The following is a 16,969-nucleotide window of genomic DNA, read 5'->3' as shown; positions in this document are numbered from 1 at the left end:
TCAGGGCTTCTGTATCATCATTGGAGTGTTGTTATTTATCGGGATCAGATGATGGTAATATCGAGCATTAGACTGTATTTCGAAAATCATTAATGTGTATACTCAATTCCGGGATTGTGGGATCTCCCTATCTTAATAAAGAATGGATCACTGATCCAGAAACCATACGATATTAGAAACAAAGTCAAAACAGTTATCTGTACATCACATATGTAAACATACACAACATATTCATGGTCCAGTTGCATGTATATGCAAATGTTGGACGAATTTATCTAGATTAAATAATTATTTTATGTCATTATTGTGCATATGGTTATGTATAGTCATTTTTCTGATAAGTAGATGTTCTTGATCAAAACCGAGCCCGCGGAGCGGGGCACCCCACCTAGTTATTATTATTATTATACAATAATTCAATATATGGGTTTTATTGATAAAATACTTATTTTTAGGTTAAAATACATTTCAATATTAAAATACTTATTTTTAAGTTAAAATATAAGTTTTTATGTTAAAATATATATTGATATGTATTTATATGTATTGTAATGTAAATATTAAATGGGTAAATTCCGTATATAGTTTTGTTAAACAATAAAATATCGTATTTATACATCCTAAAATCTAAATATCATATATATTTTTTATCTTTTTAAAATATTGCATCCCCCAAACTTTTTTTAAATATTTTTTAACAGTTTATAATCAATTATTATATTTAAGAATCATTATAGTTTAAATAGAAAGAATAAATTGACTAAATTACCATTAGATATTAAACCCCTTCCTAGAATAAAACTAATAAACCATTACCTGCATTTATTTATTGTCCATGGTGCGTGGTGAGGTGGATTCATGAGCATCTATATGAAATACATGTTTGTTTGGAATTGATAAATAAACAGGTATGATATTACTGGAAAATGATTCATTGTGTATCTTTCCACTTTTAATCATGGCTTCTAGGGTCTATACTAATTGATGAGCTTTGATTGAAAACATGTTCCATTTAGAAAGATTTTGATAATGGCTAAGATGCATTGTTTCTCATAAAAGCTATCCAACATACCGATCAATTTCTAGAATTATACTAGTACATAATAACTAAAAAAAAAGAAATTAGGGATATAACAGGTAACTAATGTTTTATCATATGATACAAATTTCAAAATAATGCCAATACAAGATGATTATATACAACTTATGAACCCCACATATATTTAGCACACCCACATATATTTAGCACCAAGATTGGACTATATACAAGACAATTAGACACAAATTGACTCTTGATTGACATCGTAACCATTAGAGGATACGTACACTTCTAAACCCTAAGAAGGTTAAGCAAAAAGAAATATTTAAGGGTGGTATGGTAAAAAAAAATGAATTATAATGATTTTTAGATATAACAATTTATAATAAATTGTTAAAAGATGTTCAAAAAATGATTTGGACAAATACAATATTTTAAAGTTTAAAAAAGATAAATATGATATTTGAATTTTAAGACGGATAAATACAATATTTTGTTGTTTAATAACGTCATATATGATATTCACCCATAACTAAAATATATAGTGACATTGAAAACATACTAAAATGTCTTTTCATGTTAAAATACACACAGATGCATACTTTTTAGGTTAAGACACTTATTTTAGGTTAACATACATAAATATACTTTTTAAATGTGTTAATACTAAAGCACCCATTTTCACTTATAGCGGTTAATAAATATAAGTTTTTGTTTATAAAAATAAAAGTGAAGATATGTTGCTTTTTAGCCAAAGTATTCAACATAAAAGTTGTAATAGTCCTCAATTCAAACCCGTGGATACAAAGAACGTCGAAAAAAAAGTTCGAATCAGAAAGTTACGATTTTTCGAATTTACAATGAATTCCAGAAGCGTTGGGGCGCCTATCAAGGGCGTGGGGCGTCTTTAGGGAGCGGGGTGCCACATTTAATGCACTTGACAATTACAGTTGAGGTTACATACACGAAAACCAACATTACGTGCAAAAAAATAAATTGTCAGTCCGGACCGTAGAGCGCGGCGCATCCCTATAGGGCGCAACATGTCTTTCTCTTTTTCAGCTTATAAACCGAGGCCTTGGCCTCCCGCATTTATGGCCCCATTCTATTTCAAAGAGTCTCTCTCTCTCACCCGCTAGCATTTCGGTCCCTCCTGATTCGACTTCTCATTCTGTAATCTAGTTTAATTTATATTTTATAAATTATTTGCTCTATCATAAAATAAAATAAATAATAGAAAACCACACAAAAAACCTACCAATTATATATAATTGCTTAAGAAAACCCTTATATAATTTATTAGTACATTTTAACCATTAATCTTTTAAAAACCACTATATTATGTATTTTATCAGGTAACCGGTCACCCATTCTCATTAGCCGATGTGGCTTACACTTGAATAGATTGACCCCTCCTTCAAAAATTCAATAGATCATTGTGTAACAATGTTTTAAAACCCGGGTTGACCCGGCCGGTTCAACCGGTCGGACCGTGACCCGGGGTAGAAGGCGGGTCAATTGAGACCAGTTTTTTGTAAAAATACGAACCGGATCGAACCGGCCGGGTTTCCTCTAAACCGCGGTTCAACCGCTTATGTCGAACCGGTTAAAACCGGATTGACCCGTTTTAATAGGGTTTGGATAGTTGAAAACAAGTAGCGAAGACCAAAACAACGAGTCATTTGCGGTTTCTTCAATGTTTTTCAATATTTTTAAATATTTAAACTTTGTGGACATTAAATTATTGGTTTTATATGTTTATGCATTATGCATGAAAGTAAAAATATATAAAAATAGAGAAAGACCATAAATCGGGTTGACCCGGCGGTTCAACCGGTTGAACCGGTTGACCCGTGAACCGGTCATCATACTGGGTCAACCAAAAACCCGGGTTTTAAAACATTGTTGTGTAACGTGGAGATGGGAAAGCTTTGTGGAAGTGGCGATAAAATTAGTCTCAACACCCTTCATCAATACCAAATCGACTCGACATTCAGGTCCACACGTGCACCTCCTCTTTATCAACCTTCAAATGTTAAAAAAAATAATAATAATAAAAAAATAAAAAATAAAAAAAATAAAAAATAAAAAAGTGATTATCGCAGTCGTGGTCTCGATGGATGGTTCTCGGTTTTTCGGATTTAAGCAGAAGTAGCAACAGGTAATGGTGGTTCTCGGGTTTAATAATAATAATAATAATAATAATAATTAAAAAAAAAAAAAAAAAAACGAGATGTTTTTGTTCTGTTGCAGGTTCTCGATGGGGACGATGAACAGTGTCCGTCTTACTTCTCCTTGATTCTTCTTCTTTCAAGTCTGGATGGTGGATGCTTGAAATTGAAAACGAAGCAGCAGATGGGTTAAGGTCTCGATAGTGATGGTGTTTGGCACAAAAAAAAAAAAAAAAAAAAAAAAAAAAAAAAAACGAAGAGCAGCATCAGGTTTCGAAGATTAACATTTGATATGATGTTTGCTTGGGAAATTCCAGATTCTGCTAGCCAGCAAACCATAAATGTATGTTCTTTTGTAGTGTTGTACATTCATTATGTAATGATGATATCCCCAAAATTTGTATGGTAAGAAAGACGCTTTTTATCAGTTTACAGATTTCAGAAGCTTCTCAGACTTGTAATTTTCAGTTTTTCATTCATTCACAGTTAAGGTAGACCTTAGATTGAACAATTTGGATAACTGTGCATGCAGATAGATGAGGATCCAACAGTGGGGATTGAGGCCTTTTCCAGAATAGCTCTAGCTGTGGCTATTAATTGAAAATGTAATTAATAGTCAGTAAATACATTTTGGGTTTCTTACTGCATCCACTGGAGGTGGAGGCAGGCTTCAATATTCTACATATGAGAAATATCTTTCTGCATTGGAAAGGTGCTCAAAATACTTCTGCAATCTGCTCTTATATTTGCGATTAAAGATCTTGTGTTCCATGTTCTTGGATTCTGAATGTAACAAGATTGACTTTTCAACAGGTCTATTAAAAAACTTAAATCACACTCAGATCATCTTTGCTTCAAGCGAAACAGGGGTATTCGGGGTGATCACGGTTGTATAGGAGGTGGTGTAAACAGAGAAAAAAGGAGGCTGTTCGGTTCTCTCTCTCTCTCTCTCTTTTTTTTTTTTTTTTTTTTTTTTTGCAGTTGCGGAGATGAAGAGGATGATGAATAGTGAAGAACACATACACCTTATATTTCTTCAAACCCACGTAGACTTCACCTATTATCACCAAGAACACGTAAACCACTTCCATCAAGCCACCTTAACTAAAACCTCCTGCATGAAGAACACGTAGCACCCAGTACTATTCATCATCTTCCTCACAAACCTCACCACCTTATACCTCCATTTTACCCACCATAAACACTTACCTGTTATAGCTAAGAACAAGAACAGAAAACCACCTTGAATCGCTACCTCATACACCACTATACCTTCAAACCACCACAAAAGCTGTGTTACCGGTAGCTTTGTCTAACCGGTCACATATATAGCATGAAAACAATCAAATTTAGAAAGCATAATGGTTAATTCGTACAAAAAGATTATATAGGGGTTTTTTTTTAAGCATTAAGGTATAATATATAGGGTTTTTCTGAGCACGTGTATATTTTCATGGCTAAAAATTAAGGTCGCCAGGGGAATTCTTATCGACGTTGACGTTGACCATTACTTCGCTACAAATCATGTCTGAACCCATTACTCTTCCATCTACTCAACATTCATTGGAAAAAAAAAAAAAAAGTTTGCTCTGGATTAATATCACTTGAATTAAGAATTAATCTCAGGTATTTTTATTCTTCAAATGCATCGATTCATCACTTTCATGTTTTTGTGATTCGATTTTGGTGATTATATAATCACTATGACGGTGTAGGGAAGTAAGCAACCGGAGAGATGAATATCGCAACTAGAAGCTCAGGTCCTGGAGTAACCTACCACCACCATCAACAGAACCAAATGGCCATTCCGATTGTTCCTCCACCAGTGCCACCACCAATGCCACCATCACCGAATCTACCTCGATCAGATCTATTTACAGGTAGTACAATTATAAGTATATAACTTTAACTGAAATTTTACAAAATACTACTCTACACAATTTGAAAATTAAAATAAAGTAAAGTAAATTTGTAAGTTTTGGAATTTGGGGATGGATTTCTTATAAGAAAGGTTTTTCAGTGAGAATACACAAGGAAAAAAGGGTATTTCAGGAAAAATGCTGAAGTCATATATATATATATATATATATATATATATATATATATATATATATATATATATATATATATATATATATATATATATATATATATATATATATATATATATATATATATACACACTAGGGGTGAGCATGGTGCGGTTTTTGTATAAAACCGCAACCGCAACCGCAAATTGCAGTTTTTTAAAACCAAAAACCAAAAATTGCGGTTTTGATTCGGTTCAGTTTTGCGGTTATTTTTGCAATTTTTCGGTTATTTCGGTGCGGTTTCGGTTTTTAACCACAAAATGAGGTAGTGCGTTTTTCCGGTTAAAAGGGTATGGTTTTTCATGTTGAAACCCAAAAATCTAGTCGACTTTCATTTATTTCTAGATTTTCATTGCAAATAAATCACAATTTAGGTCCATTTTTATTCTTTCAAGTTAGCATTTTATTATGTTATATTGAATTCATTTCATTCAAACAATTAACAATATGTCTAACATTTACTAACAACCATTTACGCAACAAAAACTAAACAATAAAAATCATAAGATGATAAAATTGATAAATTTCAACATTGTCTAACTTCGACATACTAATTTATTTTTATCAAATAAATATAATTATTATAAGTATTTCAATAATATATTAAATTATGCGGTTTGCGGTTCTTTCGGTTAATTTGGTGCTGCTATTAAACATAAAAACGAACCGCACCGTAATTTTCGGTTTTTCAAAATTAAAAACCGCACCATCGGTTTTTGTTTCGGCTTCGGTTTTTGCGGGTATTTCGGTTTGGTTTGTGCTCACCCCTAATGTTTACAACTAACTTTCTCTATTCCTTCTGCAATCCCCTAATGGTTTTGAACCCCATTTAGATTTACTAACTCAAAGGTTGGATTACAGTTCTATACTTCTATCTAGGGATTTCAGATACAAGTACCCAATATAATTCAAACCTGCTTTTTGAAATTTGAAGGAAGAAGAGAAGACTACAACAAGATTGGTATTCCACTTTATGAAGCGTCAATCATAGGCAATTGGAAAGCTGCAAAACCCATCCTTGACTAACAACCAGAATTGATACGTTTTGCTATCACTGAAAATTACGAAACACCCCTTCACATTGCAGCATCAGCAGAAAGCACCAAAGCCGTGGAAGAATTTGTGGAAAATTTAGTGAATTTGATGGAAAAGAATGATTTGGAACTACAAAATAAAAGTTACAATACTGCCCTTGGTTCAGCAGTTGCAGCAGGAAACGTGAAAATAGCAATGATAATGGTGAAAAAGAACAGGGATGTGATAGAAATCCCTGGTCGTTATAGAACAATGCCACTCTGTCTCGCTGCTTTATTTGAAAAGCCTGATATGGTTAGATATCTGTATGCGAATTCTAATAGACTATCGGGTCAATTTTGGAGTCATGAGAATCCGGGTTGGCTTCTACAAAAATGTGTTGAAGTTGATATCTTTGGTAAGTTGTTTTAACAAAATTCTTGTTAGTTGTTATTGGTTTGTCATTTCTCCTAAATGAAAGAAGTAGCAATGTACTTTCATTTCAACATTCTCTTATCAATATTTTTCTAAGAACATTATACTTTGAAAAATCTATCCACTTATAGCAACTAGAAATCATTTCATATTTGGATGATATTGCTATAATTGGGTATAGATTTTTCAAAATAAGATGAAATAATGAATATAATAATTACTTTGCTATTTCTTGCATTTAAGTCTTCTGTATCTTTTTCTTATATATATTATTCTTTTGTAGATGTTGCTATTAAAATAGTGAATGATTGCCCTGACCTGTGTGCCGAACAAAGATTACTCACAGATGTACTCTTAGTTTTAGCTCAAAAGACTCATGCATTTAAAGAGAGAAAATCACATATTGTTGTCAGAATCATCAAGTCAAGTAAGTATATGCTTGCTAGTTTATTATCTTTGCTCTGTTTTTAATTTTTTACAATAATACCAATAACAAGAATAATAATAATAAACCTTTTTTTTTGTTACTAAATCGAATAATAAAATGTTTTTTTAACAATTGGAATGATATTAAAGCATGTTTTTAAAGAATACTTATTTTTTCGTCCCTTTTTGGATTTTCTTTTTTTTATAAATAATTACTATGTTAAATATGGTTTCAAAATGGATTAAGTAAACGAACTTATACCAAATGTCTAGAAAACAACATTTTACACACTTTATTACATTAAGAGATAATCAACCATGATGGTTGTCCCAAATATCTCCAACTTTTCTTTTTTTAAAATTTTGTTCAAGTTTTTATTTTCGTTATGATTTTGGTCCAAAGGTTTTTATAGAAACTAATTTTTGCTTATTGCTTTCGGTTTTTGCAGTCTTTCACGTGAATATAGGACGTGCAGAAAAGGAAAGTGAAGCTCTTCAATTATTAAAAATACTATGGAAAAAAATAACAAAAATGCCCAAGAGCGAGATTGATGATATAATACGAGGGCCACCTTTGGAAGTTCAAAAGCAAGGGGGTATAATTAAAACCTACCCTTCTCAAGTACTTTTTATTGCTGCAAAAATGGGCAACACTAGGTTTATAATTGAGCTCATTCGGTCATATCCGGATTTAATATGGAAGCTCGATGACAAAGGGCAAACTATATTCCACATAGCTATTAAACGTCGTCATGCAAAGATCTATAATTTGTTATATGAGATTGGCTCAAGGAAAGATTTAATTACTCCAATTAAGGACAAAAATGGGAATAATATGTTGCATTTAGTTGCCAAGAGTGCTAAGCCGAAACGATTTCAAAACGTGTCAGGAGTCGCCTACAAATGCAACGGGAGTTATTATGGTTCAAGGTTGGTGTTTCTTTTTGACTTAATGCATACATAACGACTTGATAAAGAAAGTTAAGGAAATTCGACTTGACCCATTAAGCCCATTTTCTTTATTATTTATAATTGATAATGGAACCATAATAGCAATGCACTTGCATTTCCTTACCCAAAAAACAATGTTATTTCCTCTAATTTTCCCTAATAAAAGTGACTTGATAATATATCATGATATATACATGTTGTAGGAGGTCGAGCGGATGATCCAACCTAATCACAGACAAAGAAAAAACGCTCAGGGGGAGACACCACACGACTTATTCACCAAAAAGCACGAAACACTCGTTGCCAAAAGCGAAGATTGGATGAAGAACACTTCTGCTCAGTGTATGGTGGTGGCAACTCTCATCGCCACCATCGTGTTTGCCGCTGCTTTTACCCTCCCCGGCGGTTACAACCAAAACAGCGGCATTCCTTTTTTCCGCCACAAACCAACACTCATTATCTTTGTGATCGCAGATGCATTTTCTTTAATATTCTCTTCCACCTCAGTGCTCATATTCTTATCCATTCTCACGTCTCGTTATGCTGAACGTGATTTCTTGGAATCGTTACCCAAAAAGCTAATGTCTGGTCTTGCAACGCTTTTTCTTTCAATTGTGACCATGATGATTGCTTTTGGTGCGAGTTTTTTTGTGCTTTATAACAAGCATTTGAAATGGGTGCCTATCATTGTGGCGGGGTTGGCTTCTATTCCGGTGATTTTATTTGCGATATTGCAGTTTAGGCTTCTAGGGGATGTGTATCATTCCACGTATCAGTCTAGGTATCTATTTAAGCCCAAGACACATATGCTTTACTATTGAAATCCTTGTAAAAGGTGAATAGTACATCTATTATGTCCTTTATCTGGTTATTGAAATTGTAGTAATGTTTTTTTCCAAGATGTACTATAATGAGTATTGTCGCTTACACTTTAATGAGGGTGTCAATTCATAAACCCACTACTCAATGACCTATTCTTATTAGCTGAAAATTTTAAGAGCCACCCTTCTCAAACCTTGATTTAATAACCTTATTGTTTAGTTAAGAGAACTATGTCTAGTCCTTATATATAAAAATTCTAATGGCATGGGTGTTCCTTTCATTAGCCACTCTTTTCTAAGAAAAAAAACGTTAATTATCTGCTGAAGATTTCCAGCTGCTTCTTTCATAGATGATTGAGCCGATGCTGCTACTGCAGTTCCAATTTTTTGCTGCTCATCCGTTGGAAATCAACCGCTGCCTAATCATTGGAAACTAACTGTTGCCCATCCGCTGAAAAACAATCGTTGCTCATCCATTGTTGTATCCTATGGTGGTTCATTAACCCGTGGAGGCTAGGTTTGGGAGGGTAACCAGACTTATTATAGAAAGATGTGACATCCACAAATTAATAAATACTAAATCTATTTTAAAGCTAAACTTGAAAGAAAAAATAATAATAATAATAATAAATTAAAGAGTTGTAAGTTTAAGATTTACAAGTAGAGATTATATGTTTTACGTTGCAATCTTTATAACCGTTGACGGTAACTAAAATTTATCAGTTCAATCTTTACTTGTTGGTGCCATTAAAATTCGACCACATGTATTATCGAAGTAGCTTTCGAGCAAAAAAGGTCACATGGGGAATTTTTGAAGCTGACGTTGACCATGACTTTCCTACAAAATCATGTGTAAAACCCGGGGATTTTATAATGTAATTATAACCAACTTGATATTTATTATTTTACTAGGTTAAAACCCGTGGAAAGGGATGTAAGTTAGAAATTTTATATAGTACAAAAAAATTAATAAATATAAAAAAGCATTTGATTGTGGATGGTAAGTAGTACAATTTTATTTGATTTAAAAAAAAGTAAACATAAACTTCAACATAGATTTTGAAATACTTCCTTGAACACAACATTGGAAGTTTTATTAGTCAAATTACCATTCTTATCTAAAATCAATAACTTCAATCTTTCTCTACTCTTTACTCTAGATAAAGCAACGTATAACTGACCGTGTGAGAAAACCGGTTCTCGCAAAAACAACCCAACCCTTTTTAACGATTGGCCCTGACTTTTATTTATGGTCATAGCAAAACAAACCGCTAGGGGAAATTGTCTCCTTTTGAACTTATATGGAATTTTGTTGTCTGAAGGTGTTAAAGACAACCTTGAAATAAAAACTCAATGTCCAATGTTACTTCCAGTTAAGACCATTGTTTCTATGATGCGATTACCCAATGATACGACCTGAAGTCTAGTACCATTACATAACCCATTTTTTTGGTCGATATTTCTTAGTAACATAACCGGAACATCAACCTTTAAAATCAACTTATGGTTTGGCAAACCGGAGATTTTAAGTCCATTTAGAACATCAGGTGAATATAAACTCTCATCAAACTGATCATGAATAAACCCTGTTTGGCAGCTGCTATCTGAACTGAGGTATTCTTTTTCTTCTCCAGGAAACGATGAAAGCAGACGATCATTTATTTCTTGTACAACTTCATTTTTCGGTGCAAGTATTGATCTTTCTTCAAAATATTTGGGATCGTTCAAGTTGTCAAGAAGTGATGGATATACAAACTCAATTAATGAACCGATAGGATTAGAAGATTGGGTAATAAGAAGATATTCAAGAATACGAATAACTGCATCACCATCATTAGAACCACCAGCATTTCCCTCTCCTATATCCAAGAGCCAATTTGCAAATAACCTTGTTTGTTGTATTTCAGACGGATCTTTTCCAACAGTCAACCTCATGTTCTTCGTTAATTTTAAAACTTTGCAATTTGTCCATATATATGAAGAACTTAACGACACGTTGACAATTTCTTATCTACTACCATTAGGAACAACTGGTAGAATCTGTCTAAAATCACCTCCAAATACGATTACTTTACCTCCAAACGGGATATGTGAGTTCCTAACGTTCCCAAAACTTAAAACATCCCTTAAAGTGCGATCCAATGCTTCAAATGCATGCTTATGAACCATCGGTGCTTCATCCTAAATAATTAGCGATGTTTGTTTTAGTAATTTGGAGGCATCACTGTCTCAATTTATAGAACAAATTGAATTTTCAGTAAGATTTAATGGAATACCAAAGCGAGAGTGTGATGTTCTACCTCCGATTAGTAACAAAGAAGCAATACCACTTGAAGCAACAGTCAAAACAATTTGACCTTTAGATCTGATAGCTATTGATAAAGTCTTCCAAAGAAAGGTTTTGCCTGTTCCACCATAACCATAAACAAAAAACACACCTCCTTTATTATCTTCAATTGCTGCCATTACATCCTTAAAAACACCTCGTTGTTCATTTGTTAATGAAACAATCACTGTTTGAAATTCGTTTTGAAGACTTGTGATGTCATAAGATAACTCCTCAGCAATCAAACGATTATTATAAGAAGATACACAATCAAAATCTGGGTAAGGCAAGTTCTTGAGGGTGGAATTGTTACGAAGTAGAAATGATTCAATCTCAAACAAAGTCAAGTTCTTCAATTGATGATCAGTAAAGGATAAATTTGTAGAATGGTAAATATAAATTTAGAAAAAAAAAATACAAATATACGGTTTATATAAAAAATGTTAAAGTAATAAAAGCTAAGTATTATACTAGGAGACTTTAACCGACGTCGTTGATTGTAAAGAATTCCGTCTGAAAGGTATTCCCATGTATTTTCCCAAACAAATATTGGTCTTCCCAAACTATCAGAGATCAACATCATTAAAAATAATGACCGTAGTTAATAACAAGTAGCTGAATGGCTTCCTTCTTTAATAGCTTCAATATACTCTTTATCATCGTCTAGAAGCCCTAAAGCGTCACATGCATCTCTAAAAGTAGGACATATTTCTCGATTTACTGTTCGGATATCTTCAAAAGATGTTGGACCTCTAACCTTGTTTAAAAAAATTCTTAAGAAATATGCTTCACCAAGTTTAGGTGAAACACATGAATTCTCCCAATTGAAAATCCTACTTCCCTTGGTTCCCATTTCCGTGAATTAGCTTTCCACACAAACTTTGTAGGGAATTCAACATAAGTAAGATCTCGAGCTTGTTTATAGATCTTGTTACACTCAAGCCAATATGTGAACATTGAAGATGCAACAGACGGTTTGTCAAGGATATTCTCGATATCATCATCTGGATCAAAAATAACTTGTTGTTGACCAGGAAGATGAAAAGGAAGCCTAACCACAGAAGGATACCTATAATGAATATCATAACCAAAAATTCTCCATGATGCTTCACATGCATATATATATATATATATATATATATATATATATATATATATATATATATATATATATATATATCTACAATCATAATACTCTTTGATTTCTTCTACTGAATTATCAGTAGCACTTTCATTGTTCGATTGTATGACAACAAGTGTAGCTCTGTCAGGACCTTTATTGATATATTTGAATAAATATTTTATAGAACCAGCTTGATTACACCACTCAACATTAATGTGTCCTTGATATCTTTTCAAAAGGTCTTTGTTATAAGCAACAACATGTCTGTTATCCAATTTGACACCAGAATTTTCAACAAAACATCCATCATTTCGTCTCCTATAAATCGGAAAACCGTCTTCATCAATTGAAGTTTCATTGGAGAATTTGTTCGGAAAGTTTTTTGAACACTTATTATCAACCATGCATGGGCATTTCATATTTTCAGCACCACAAGGACCATGCATCATGAACTCGCTACCAAGTGAATACAAATCAGGATCTTCATTAATGTTTGGAATCTCGGTCGAAATATACTTATCAATTTGTTCAACAGTACGGAGTTTGTCATCGGAGTGCAAAAAGAGACATATATGACTATGAGGTAGTCCGCGCTTTTGAAACTCGATTGTATAAACAACTATAATTTTTTTTAAGGAAAGTAAAATAAAAAATAAAAAAAGTCAGTAATGTAAATAGATAATAAAAAGATAAATAATAAATGAAATGTAATAATTTTGTTAAGTATGATAGTATTTATACTATAAATATGAAGATGGTAAAATTGAAATGTTAAACTCAGACATACCTCCTTGAACTTTTCCGAATAATTTTTTCTCTCGCAAGTCTTTAATCATTGCATCAAGCTTTATTTTAAATATCCTACACAGAATATCCGGCCTGTCTTCAGTTTGAAATTTGTGTCTTTAAGAAACCTTTTGATTTCAGGCCATTTTGGATTGCATGTTATAGTTATAAAAAAATCTGGATATCCAAACCATTTACAAAGGGACATAGCATCCAAATAGTTCTGTTGCACGTAACGTGCACCACCAGTAAAAGAAGAAGGTAAGATAACACGTTGTTCGGTGTTGGAAAAAGTTGTTTTCCCTTGATCTTGTACATTGCGAAGATGTTCGTAGGATGCACATCTAAGATTTTTTTATTTTTTCCATACGAGAAAAAGTCTCTCACTTTCGATCATTGTATAAGCATCAACCAAAAATTGTTGGAAAAGCCTTCATGAATTAAGAATTAATGAGAAGCTATTAATCCTATCTTGAATTCTATAAGCAAAAAATTCTCTCATTGTACAGTTAGGGCGCTTTCTGCTGGTTGAACTTGTTAGACCTCGATGAAGGATGTGTACTCTATACCCATCATCGCCATATGGAAAGAGTAGTGGATACTGAAGAGCCAAATAAAAAGGATGTAATTCACTAATACGTTGAAGAGAGCCCGGTGAATTTTTTACAATGATATCTCTATTTTGAAAAGAATCATCAATGTCTCCAACAATTAGAGCAACAACTTCAGATGCAGACGGTAAACTATATGTCCTTCCATCTTGTATCCTTTTTCCAATAAGGCGTAACTTATGGTCAATGTGAGGATTGTCGTGGAAACAATCTCTCACTATCTTATAAGTCTGAACCAACACATTATTTGAATCCAACATAAGTTTCAAATTGTGTATAATCTGAAGATCAACTGAATCACAAGTTGATGTAGATGCATCTTGTTGTCGACTTCAAATAAAATGTAATTTAAATGTTAATTGTTGTAATGAAAAATAATGAAAGAACATAAAATAATTTTGATATGTGTGAATATGTACCCAAAAATTGTTTGCCTATTTGACTCCTCATTATCGGTATCATATATGTATAACTCAGAGAATTTTGGTTGAGCTCAATTTGAGGGTAACAAACTTCCAATTCTATGATAATTTTGACCGTCAAGTCTGAATATGAATGGAGCTTTTCCACTATTAATGGATGCATCAACTTTTCCACCCATTGAGGTAAATGAGAACATTGAATTGTAATGATGAATGTTGTTAATGAAGTATTTGGATTTAGAATCTATTGAACAAAAAAGATTTAGGTAACTTGGTGGTGCTTTTTTAGAATCTGGCAACTCAACCTTGCCATAACCACAACATAGTGAAAAACTTGTATTCTGTTTATCTTTTCCTCTAATAGATTCAGCTGTCCATAACTTTGCATTACATATTTGACATACAACATTCTGGTCACCATGATCAATGTAATCTGTTTAAAAAAATCAATGTCAAATATAACAATCTATGTAGCTGTAACAATTGCATGAATTTAAGATAATAATAAATCCAAATAACTTTTTTATTGTGATGGTTACCTTTTGATACACCTTTAGCTATGTTTGCATGGGTATGTTGATCATTAACTTCTCCGTGTATTGTAAAGTCAAACATAGGAATTGCAGATATGTTGGTAGGCTTCCTTTTTAATTTCTGGGTTCATCTTGTTAAATTATCAGAAGAAGAAGGTTGAATTATAGTCGAGGAGTCGATGGATTGCATGTCATTGGAAAAGAAAGAGTGATGTCTATTATTTGATATTGGTGTTTGGATGTTATTATAAGAACTATATATACCTATAAAAAACGATAAAAGAATTAGACAGTATAATTTCTGCTATAATTTTTGTACACTTAATGAATGACAGTAATAATAGTTGGTAGAAAATTACTCATACCATTGGAAATGTTAGATAATGGTGTTCTAACATTTCGAATTGAAGAAGGAGATTGTAAGCTTCTTTGTTGATATAAAAACGATTTATAGTTACTTGTATTTTCGTTACCAACATTTTTTGAGTTGTTTGAAGGTAGAAACTCTCCACAAGGATTGCACATTTCTGTTATACAATATAAACATTTGTTAAAAAAATATATATATAATTATCTATAAGAATTCAAGGTATGAAACATATATATATATATATATATATATATATATATATATATATATATATATATATATATATATATATATATATATATATATATATATATATATATATAAGAAATGGAAAACGATCACCGTGGATGTGCATGTTGAAAACATTAGAATTATAGGGACTTTGAATAATTGATGCGGTAGAGATTCTTTTGGATTTTCTATTATCCAAATATAACTTTCTAATCTTTTTCTCTCTCTAGCATAATTATAATATATGTCAATTCGTTCTATAAAACAAAAGTAACGAAACGATAAAAATATTACAATAAAATGTATTCAAAATATAATGGAAAATTAAAAATGTTTCAAGATACTTAAAAAGATTTTAAAAAAACGTTTTAAGAGATTGATATGTAATTTGTTCATATAATAATCTCGAAAATAGTAAGATTTGGATAGTAGGTTGTAAAAAAGAACTCATACCATTGGAAATATTAGATAATAGTGTTCTAACATTTAGAATTAAAGAAAGAGATTGTAAGCTTCTTTGTTGATTTGAAAACGATTTATAGTTGCTTGTATTTTCTTTACCAACATTTTTTGAGCTCGTTGAAGGTAGCAGTTGTCCAGAAGGATTGCACATGTCTGTTATACAATGTAAACATTTGTTAAAAAAATATGTAATTATTTATAAGAAATGAAGGTATGAAAACCGATTACCATCGATGTGCATGTTCAAAACATCTAAATTATATGGACTTTGAACGGTTGATGCGGTGGAGATTCTTTTGGATTTTCTATTATCCATATATAACTTTCTAATCTTTCTTCTCTCTCTAACATAATTATATTACATGTCCATTCGTTCTATAAAACAAAAGTAACAAAGACAATAATAATAATATTACAATAAAATGTATTCAAAATATAATGAAAAACTTAAAATGTTTCAAGATACATAAAAGGATTTATAAATCGTTTTAAGAGATTGATATGTAATTCGTTCGTATAATAATCTTGACAACAGTAAAAGTTTGATAAAAAACAAAATTGATACTATCACCATTCTGTTTCTTGTTTAAAACATGTACGGTTGATGAATTATCAGGGACTGAAGTAGAAAAATAAATTTTGGATTTTTTTTATCCAAATATATTTTTCTAAGTTTTCTCTTTTCTTTAGCATGACTATAGTCTATATTATTCGTTAAATCTGAAAAAAAAAATTATATAAATGTTAAAAAAAGATGATATATATACATGTAAAAATGTTATAAGAATATATGGAGAGTTAAATAATCACAATAAAAATTACATTGGATTATACATATGAAAATTGTTATTATTATAATTATTTTTGCATATAATATCATATTTGTTAATTAATAACATATATGAAGTTATCATTTTAAAAGTATTAATCTGCATAGTTATAAAAAAATTAAAAATATATATATAAATGTGAATGTACATATTACATATATTAAATAGATCAGTTTTTTCGAATAGATACAAAGCAATTTTACCACAACATTTAGTATTATTTTAAACTTATGTGGCTCACCCAAAACATACATTGACAAACAAAACACTTTGACTGGCAAAGAAGAAAGCAATGACAAAACGAAGATGTAGAGGGTAGCGACGGCGG

At 31.6% G+C, this 16,969-nt stretch overlaps 2 protein-coding genes, 1 long non-coding RNA gene and 1 pseudogene across 4 annotated transcripts; 2 read left to right on the top strand and 2 right to left on the bottom strand.

Annotated features, from left to right (window-relative positions):
- Positions 1 to 2,954: 2,954 nt before the first annotated feature.
- On the top strand, positions 2,955 to 3,622 carry LOC145003384 (uncharacterized). The gene is made up of 3 exons (XR_013661940.1): positions 2,955 to 3,036; positions 3,145 to 3,200; positions 3,293 to 3,622. It is a non-coding gene; the product is annotated as an uncharacterized LOC145003384 (long non-coding RNA).
- A 1,323-nt stretch (positions 3,623 to 4,945) lies between these two features.
- LOC145003161 (uncharacterized) lies at positions 4,946 to 9,091 on the top strand (annotated as a pseudogene). Its single transcript, XR_013661879.1, has 5 exons — positions 4,946 to 5,090; positions 6,235 to 6,732; positions 7,033 to 7,176; positions 7,625 to 8,105; positions 8,330 to 9,091. The product of XR_013661879.1 is annotated as an uncharacterized LOC145003161 (transcript).
- A 1,206-nt stretch (positions 9,092 to 10,297) lies between these two features.
- On the bottom strand, positions 10,298 to 10,882 carry LOC145003160 (uncharacterized). The gene has a single exon (XM_078962294.1). It carries the CDS (start codon positions 10,880 to 10,882, stop codon positions 10,298 to 10,300), a length of 585 nt encoding a protein of 194 aa, XP_078818420.1.
- Positions 10,883 to 11,176: 294 nt separating this feature from the next.
- Positions 11,177 to 16,127, bottom strand: LOC145003158 (uncharacterized). Its single transcript, XM_078962293.1, has 12 exons — positions 16,040 to 16,127; positions 15,803 to 15,964; positions 15,207 to 15,275; positions 14,303 to 14,648; positions 13,752 to 14,123; positions 13,381 to 13,526; positions 13,184 to 13,279; positions 12,469 to 13,015; positions 12,111 to 12,342; positions 11,883 to 12,030; positions 11,763 to 11,836; positions 11,177 to 11,623 (listed from the first exon to the last, which is right to left on the bottom strand). The coding sequence occupies exons 1-12, from the start codon at positions 16,125 to 16,127 to the stop codon at positions 11,177 to 11,179; spliced, it is 2,727 nt and encodes a 908-aa protein (XP_078818419.1).
- Between the last annotated feature and the right edge of the window lie 842 nt (positions 16,128 to 16,969).

This window comes from Lactuca saligna, chromosome 6 (genome assembly GCF_052625555.1).
Source record: "Lactuca saligna cultivar CGN05327 chromosome 6, ASM5262555v1, whole genome shotgun sequence".
NCBI lineage: Eukaryota > Viridiplantae > Streptophyta > Magnoliopsida > Asterales > Asteraceae > Lactuca > Lactuca saligna.
This window is presented reverse-complemented; position numbering and strand designations above follow the sequence as displayed.